At 26.1% G+C, this 9282-nt stretch overlaps 1 protein-coding gene across 1 annotated transcript; it reads left to right on the plus strand.

The window, feature by feature from the left end:
• Positions 1 to 1101: 1101 nt before the first annotated feature.
• On the plus strand, positions 1102 to 8948 carry LOC128955619 (zinc finger protein Gfi-1b-like). The gene is made up of 3 exons (XM_054301293.1): positions 1102 to 1125; positions 2015 to 2606; positions 8641 to 8948. The coding sequence occupies exons 2-3, from the start codon at positions 2120 to 2122 to the stop codon at positions 8946 to 8948; spliced, it is 795 nt and encodes a 264-aa protein (XP_054157268.1). The 5' UTR covers positions 1102 to 1125; positions 2015 to 2119.
• The last annotated feature ends 334 nt before the right edge of the window (positions 8949 to 9282 follow it).

The following is a 9282-nucleotide window of genomic DNA, read 5'->3' on the forward strand; positions in this document are numbered from 1 at the left end:
ATTATTTGAAAAAATGTTATCAAATAAAATAAAAGTTTGAGACAATTGAGGTTTTGGTTATTAATCTCGCAAAAGTCAACATTGAAATTGAATTTTTTTTGAATACATTTAATACATATATATATATAATAATATACAGATTTAATATCTAATCAATAGTTCATTAAAATACACGAATACTACTCAGAATTAAACAAATATTTAATTTGAAAACCTATAATATATTATACAATAATAGGTTTTTATTGCTAATCACTATCTGTTTCAACAACAATAAAAAAATGTAAAATAAATAATTTTTAATTTAAATATTTTTTTGCTTTTTATACAAATATATATATAGTGTCCAAACAATTTTATTTTAATAATAATAATAATAATAATAATGAAGACAGAGATGACAGTACTCGGGAATCAAGTGGTGATAAATCATTAAATTTTAATAATATCCTAAAGTCTCGACAATTTAGCGAAGAATATTCATTGTCATCGCCGATATCTTCGCGTTCAGAGTCACCTGAAATTGATTTAGTAGATGACGACAATGTCAACAACAAGTGTAATGTCAATAAAGAGACCAATGATGTTGTGGTCAATGGTAAGAAACATAGGAATGTATTCAAAGATGAAGAATCGGATGATAATAATAATAATATTAAAAATAAAAGAAATAGATATAGTATTAGCTCTGACGGCTCGATGACTACTGCAAGTCAGTCACCGAAACCATTATCACTGTTAACAACTCAAAAGTTGGTTGTGTCGACCCATTCCTCGCCGGTATTGTCGTCGTCAATGTCGCCGCCGTCGACATCGTTGCCATCGAAGCCCATATCAGTTACCGATCACAGTATATCACAGTTGTTAGCAAATAGTAGTCATAATAGTAGTCATAAAACTGGTAATAGTCATCATCAACAACATCATCATCATAATAGTAGTAGTAGTAGTCATCACTTTAATGATAATAATATTAATAATGCCAACCAAAGCAGTGGCACAGTTAGTAAAGGGAGTTCACCGCAAGTTATACTCAACAACAACAATAACAATCTGAGTAGTTGTGAATCGCAGCCAAATCTGACATCAAATCCAATGGGAGACAAACTTTTCAGACCATTTCAGGTATGACTGTGACTAAACCTATACATCAAAAAGCATTGTACCGATAGGGGAGAGAGAGAGAGATGGTATGCCATAAACATTAGTAGGCTTTATAGTTGCTGTTTATAAGCAATACTAAAATATAATAGAAATATAAGTCCAGAATATATAATAATTATTAATAATTATGATTAGACTTTTTTTCTGGTTTACGTATTGTCATAATGTTATATACAGGTATACAGTACTGTCTGTATATAAATTCCCAGTTTGACATTATAAGGGACTTTTCATTTATAGTATACTATATATAATCAAAGCATTCAATTTAATGTTAGCTTTCATTCAATTATTAGTCAAAGTTTTTTTTTGGGTGTCTGTCTCTCTGGTTTATAGTCTCAACACTCTTAATATTATTGATAAATCAGAAAACAATTTCTACATTTACTATATAATACATAGTTATTGCTTTATTTTTTATATAAAATAGTTTTTATCATATATAGCAAAAAAATAAAAATAGAAACAATCACTACTAATTTGACTGATTGAAATATTTGTTTTTTTATTAAATATTAATTATAGTTATATATATATATATTATTTATAAAATAGCTGTTAAATTTCTCTTTTAATAAATTCATTATGTAATTATGTCATTTTTTTATTTTTGTTTATAACATAAATTTATTGTACACACATCATAAACTGAAAAGTTTCACACATTGAAATTTATTGTACAATACTATTGTAAAACAATTATGTGATTTAAAAATCATGGATTGATTTATATTATTATTTTTTAAATCTCTATTCAACAATAAATTTTTCTAATATAAAGCCATATTCTTTAAAGAATATTCTATGATTTTTAAAATCTAATCTAATTAATTGATTTTGATTTTTATAGGACATTCCTCGCTATTTTAATCTACCATTATATGGCTTTACTGGTAACCCATTCCTCAGTTGCAACAGTAAACTGTCGCCAACCGAAACGTCTGCATCGGCCGCAATGTCGCCATTCCTGACCGCTGCGGCCACACTCGGCAACGGCGGACCGTTCAGTGATGGGTCGCCGCTCAGTGCAGCACATCATCACCATTTGAATCACTATAAGAACACGTTTTTCGGTGCCGTCGGTGGCGGTCAACCGTTTGGCGAGAGTATAGTCTTTTCGTGTATCAAATGTGACAAAATGTTTAGTACGCCCCACGGCCTCGAGGTTCACGCCCGTCGGTCGCATTCCGGTAAGCGGCCGTTTGCTTGCGAAATGTGCAACAAAACGTTTGGCCACGAAGTCAGCCTATCTCAACACCGGACGGTACACACGGCAGAGAAAACGTTTGAATGCAAACAATGCGGCAAACAGTTTAAGAGGTCGTCCACACTGTCCACCCATTTGTTGATCCATTCGGACACTCGGCCCTATCCGTGCCAATACTGTGGCAAACGATTTCATCAAAAGTCTGATATGAAAAAGCATACATACATTCATACAGGTTTGTACACATTTTTTTGTGGGTTTAAACTTTTTTTTGGTGTTTTTTTGTAGTAAATATTTTTATTAAATAGTTTTCTATACTTGTATAGAGTTGTACCGATATTATATACAGTACTCTACCAGTATTGTCACTGTTTTTTTACAGTACAGTATTATTATATACCGGTATATACTCTACTAATAGTCATTGAATTTGTTTTATGAATGAATGGATTTTCAATTTTCACTGTCATTTAATAGCCATTACTACACATTACAGTGAATTACACCACAAAAGTACTATACATAACACACACACACACACACACACCCAACTGTTTTTGTATTTCAGTACAACAAATACTACAGTAATTAAAATGAGAGTCAAAACTACCGTTTTTTTCACTTTCCAAATGATGACTTTCCTTAATGATTGTCTAATAGTGTATTAGTGAACATAAAAAAGTGTTGTCCACTAAATTGAAAACTTTTATTTTATGGCAATATTATGATATTTTAGTGGGCAGTAACTGTGCTTTTTTTTTATTATACCATATATGATATATTAATAATTTCTATAATACTTTTAGTAATATAATTGAAATTTGTGTGACCACTAAAAACATATAACACATTAAGTGCTGATATTATTCAGTCAACTCCTACTTGTAATCAAAAATTATTAGCAAATGATTGTTATTCAAAGCCATATGTTTATAAAGATAACGAAAAAAGGCATATAATAGTAATTGATTTAAATATAATTTGCATATTTTGTTAGTTAAAAATCATTTAAAAGGCATCAGTTTATGGGGACAAAATTAATTTTACTATTATTACCATTGTATATATAAGTGTAATACTGTAAATGGACTAATCATTGAGTTGTTATTACGATATTAATGTAATTTTATTTAATGTAATCAGAAATGAGATTAAAAATCATTATAATAATTGTAACCTTTAATAGTTTTTTAAGACTATTTATATTTAATATATATATATATATTTTGTTTAAAATATGATTTTATTTGTCATAGTTTTAAACACGAATTAGATAATTAAAAATATATTGTTTTCTATTTACAGTATTATCTAAATACTATAAAAATTGAAATATTACTTATATTTGTTATTTTTCTTTTAAATAATTTAATGATTAATGATTTTGCGTGTTTATGTTTAGATATTTTCAATGATTAAAATAAATTTTTTAAATTAGTAATAGTGGTTTTATAATATAATATATAACAACTGTTATCTTATGGCTTAAGGCATTTAAATTAACAACAAATTTTAAATATATTAAAATACTGTACCATTTATAATATTATAAATTATGTTATTTATGATAATGCAAATGACAATTGTTATCTAAATAAAACTTCAAACAAATGATTAAATTAATAAAATAAATAAACAACAAATTTGTTTTAATTAGTACACATAAACTAAAACTAATAAACATTTTAAAAATAATAATTATTTTAATTTTATTTCAATTGTTTTTATATATGTTTATTTTTCCGGAACGGTTTTCCGGTTATTTTTCTCTTATTATTATTTTTTTTTAGTTTAAATTAATTTACTTTTAGACCACCACTCCTTTAATTAAAACAATATATATATATATATATATATATATAAATTATATTTTTCTAAACTATTGAATCAAATTGAATTAACTAAAATTATAGCTTTGATAAGTTTTATATAAAATAATTAATGTCATGAAATAATGTATATAACTTTTACATTATGTTTATATACAGTACTTATAAAGTGTATATAATAGTACTGACTGTTTATATACAGTTATAGGAGTTGGTAATCAAATCAATCTTAATTCAAACAATCTTACATTTGATAGCCAAAGACAAAACCAATTACAGTGATGTTGACAGTGACTATCAATACCATAGGATTGAGTGGAACAGATGGCCTAACCATTGAGTGCAATGATTTGATGCATACATACCCTACTCTGTATATACTGTATAATAGGGATTACATGCTATGAGAGGGGAAAGAGATAGAGAGCTCATAGAGGCGTAAGAGTGGTTAAGACTTGAATCAATTGTTAGTACTTTTACTTAGAAATAATAATAATATGAATCAATTGAATATTTGTTGTGAGGATTAATCACTACAACAATACTTAGAGAGAGAGAGAGAGAGAGAGAGAGAGAGAGAGATGTGACCGCAATATTATATCGTTTTGATTCAATGGTTGACCAAATATCATGAATATGTGGCACTTTTTTAATGCTAATATACAGTATATTTATGTTTTACTATAACTCAAAGATTATATGTGTTTATCAGTTGTCTTGTACTAAGAGGTACTTTACTGACGAGTAGTGATCTCTGTGCGAGAAAATCTACTTTTGTTTTGTCAATCAGTGACCACTCTTATGATATCTACAGACAAATCCTATTGTTTTTTAGAAATTCAAAAACGATAATTATTTTGATTTTTTTTTTAATAATTATTATAAATATCTTATTATAACAACTTTATTATTAAGAGATCAATTACATTAGAGATTATACTGTATAGATTATAGTGATAGTTTATAAATTAAATATAAATTTATTTAATATTATTTATATGAAAAAATACACAACAATAATCATTGTTGTTTAACATAAACGATACATTGACTGTAGTATTGTATTTGGCGCTAATGATTGCCAATCATTTGACAAAACTATGGTTTTGAGCTTTTGATGGCAAACAAGATTACACCAACAAATCATTGATTGTTATTATTTGCTCTCTCTCTCTTTCTCTCTCTCTCTCTCTCTCTCTCTCTCATCGTTGATCATACCATACCATCACTGATGTAAAGCCTATCGGTTTAATCAACGCCTCGCATCTCTTCACTCTTTTATTCTCTCTTTTTCTCCTATTTTTCCTACTCTTTGTTGATTCACATTTGGTTTTATCTATAAATATAAGATGACATACACTCTGAAGTCTTATATTTCTCTCTCTCTCTTTCTTTCTCTCTTTCTCAGCACAACTAGCTATACAATACAGGCACCTATAGGTTGATTGGATTATAAATAAGAGATACATAAAAGTGTGAAAATGTCTATGAATGAGAGCAAAGAGAGAGAGAGAGAGAGAGAGAGAAAGAGAGAGAGAGAGAGAGAGCATACATATGAATTTGTACTTCAATTTGATATAAACCTCAAAGGATTTAGTGAGAGATTTGAATTTCAATCGATTTGTTGCCAATAATTACTTTTTGTGTGTTTAAAGATTTACAAATTTTTTTTATTCTGTATTTCATTAATTATTTAAAAAAATCTTTATTTTTATCATTTATCATTATATCGTTTTCTTATATCAGTAAACCCTAACAAATATTTATTTGAGTATTTTTTTCCACACAAACTAAAAACGCAAACTTTATTTTTATTATTCACTAAATAAATTAAACCATTTGATAGATAATGTCTTTTATGATTAAAAAAAAAATAATTTTCTGCTGATTTTTCAAAAAAAATAAATACTTGTAAAAACCTCTAAAAGTATATATATTTTTATTGTCAAATTGTGTGTATGTTTTGTGCGGCAAAAACACTTTGTTTGTTCACTTCATTTGATGTTCACATTCATTGCCGGATAACCTAATAATCAAAGTTTTAATTAGATTTCATAGCAATCTCTATGTAAATCAATTCATGTATTTTTGCAAACACCGAACAAAACAAAAAGCCAAATGGTTTTCAATTTTATTTTTATTACAAATATTTATAACATTTTTTTTGAAACACACTGTTAGCTATGTAACAGTACATCTACCAGTGTATATTATCTATTAGTACTACAATATAATACTAGATTTTTATAGCCACACATATATAAAGTATTGTCATCCCATAGTGTCTGTGATTGTATTGACAATAGGCTTATAGGGATGACATAATCTATGAAATGGTTTTATTTTGTTTGCCTAAATATACTGTTTTATACAATATATATATATATATTGCTTACCTATTTTTATTTTTATACAAACAAACTAAATTAAATCTAAAATTTTTTATTATAACTAAATTATTGTGTCTTTTATAAAATGATATATATAGACATATACTTGTAGACGTATACCTAATTAGATTAGTTTTGCCCCAAAACAATAGGCCAAACAAATTGTGATTGAATTTTATTGTTTTGTTTTTGTTTAAAAATTTAATTTAACAAAATGTATATTATTAAATAAATTTAGATTTTAGACAAACATTTCATGGTTTTAAAAAAGTTTTATTTTATTATAAATGTTTTAGTTTTTTAAATTTATATACGGTTTATATTTAGTTAGATAAAAACTTATCATATAATCTTTACATTAATTATATTTATTAGTATCAACGAAATATTTAAAAATTGTTTGATAAAATCAATATTTTTTCAATTCATATATTTTATGATTATATACGAACTACAGTATAACTTATATACAGTATATAAATATCAAATGTCAAGTTTTATGACCAAAAAATACGCTTAAAAACCATAATATTGTAAATATTTTTTCTAGTAAATAAAATCTTGTTTTGATCATAAAATTTTTATATACATAAGACAATAGGGAATGAATAATATCAATAAACAATATCAAAGTTCCTTATGTAATATACAATATAATTTACTATATATCACTATACTATATATACAACATATACTATATGTCATATAATATACTATACAATATATACTATAGTAAGTGGCATATATTATATATACACGCATTTAGTTTGATGTTAGCTAACGATTCAAACCATAATCCATCCAAATCATAGTCATAGTGTTGGATCCAATATTGTAATACATTTGTCTTTTGTTTGGTTGCAATCATATGAATGGATGGCATAAACTATTATAGTGTGTGTGTGTTTGTGTGCAGAAATCACCTAACTGTGCGTTAGATTTGATGCCCAAAAATTGCTAGATTTATAATAATATTGTTATATAAGCTCATTGTTGTTTAGTTATATATATAACAATTGAAACTTTTTTTCTTCGCTTTCTCATATCGTTTATGTGTTTGCAATAAGTGTTGGATGAAGTGTTTAGGCGATTGTATTCCCTATATATTCACACATAGACTGCCTAATGATCACATCATACTTATGGTTCATTATATCGGCTGAACCTCATAGGTCTCTGTAACATAACTATCCATATGATACTATAGTTTCTCTCACTTGAATACAATGTGTGAGAGAGAGAGAGAGAGAGACCAATCTTTTTATTTTCGGGTAACTCTCTTGAGATCTCATTTTGCTTGCAATGTTTGCAACAAATTTTTATTTTGTTATTTTCATTTGAAGATTTTATTTAATATTATATGAATCTCTCTCTCTCATCCTTTCTAGTACTTACTCTATTACAATACATTATATATATCTATATATATATATATATATATATATATTTGGGAGTTATTATGAAAACTCATTTATTTAATCAAAATTTAAATTTTTATTTTTATATCATTATTAATATTTTATTATCAAAGAAAATCTATTATATTAATAGGATAAAAGTTTAAATAGATTTTGGAAAATAATAATAATAATTGTGTATTACTATAGTTAGAGAAAATTAAAAATATTACCAGAATTTTTGAGTTGATTTTTTTGTGTGTGAATAACTATGAATTGACTTATTTATTGTAATACAAACTTAATTCTCTATATTTAATATAAATAGTCTAAATCTACACTAATGTTATTTGTTATATAAAAATAAAGTTATTTCGATTTAAATGAAACGGTTATACTTTGTGATTCAAATACTTAACAAAACATATTATAATAAGACTAAGTTTTACATACAGTATTCAATATATTAATAAAATATTGTTTGTATAATATTTTAATATTATATAATGAATAATTTATATAATAAATTCATTCATTCATTCATTTATTTTATTTATTGTAATACTATATAATAAGCAAAAATTTTAATATTAGAATTAATATTATTAAAATTAATTATTAATATGATTTTCGGAAATAAAATTTGATTTTAGGTGAAAAACCTCACAAATGCTCGGTTTGTGGCAAAGCCTTTAGTCAGTCATCCAATTTGATAACCCATTCCCGCAAACACACCGGTTTCAAGCCATTTGCCTGTGATGTGTGCGGCCGAGCATTTCAGCGTAAGGTCGACCTCAGGCGCCATAAGGAAACACAACACTCGGACATCAGATCACCCGGAGGTCATATGCCGGCCGTATCGGCGACGACAATGTCGTCATCAATCAATGGCAATCCTGTGATGCCGTCATCGCAGCCACCATTAGTGGCCAATACAGACCATATGAGATGTAATTATTAGTTTGTGAATAATATAACATATAATATAATAATATGTTATTTACAAAAATATTGGTGCATAATCTCTATGCTTGATGTTGTTGTTGTTGTTGTAATATGTTTTTATTAATTTAAACTAAATTAATGATTTAAAATTTAATAATTTAATTTAGACGATAATAATTATTATCATATAAACAGTACAGTTAACCATTAACAGTCATACACACTAATAATAACTGCACATAATTTTTTTTATTTATTAAAAACTATAGAAATTAAATTTTAAGCTATAATTTTTCCTGAACACTCTAAAAAATTGAAAATATAATTATTTTTAACAAACAAAAATATAA

Source organism: Oppia nitens, unplaced genomic scaffold (genome assembly GCF_028296485.1).
Source record: "Oppia nitens isolate AA-2021 unplaced genomic scaffold, nextdenovo-longstitch-racon4-pilon3 scaffold2_pilon_pilon_pilon, whole genome shotgun sequence".
Taxonomy (NCBI): Eukaryota; Metazoa; Arthropoda; class Arachnida; order Sarcoptiformes; family Oppiidae; genus Oppia; species Oppia nitens.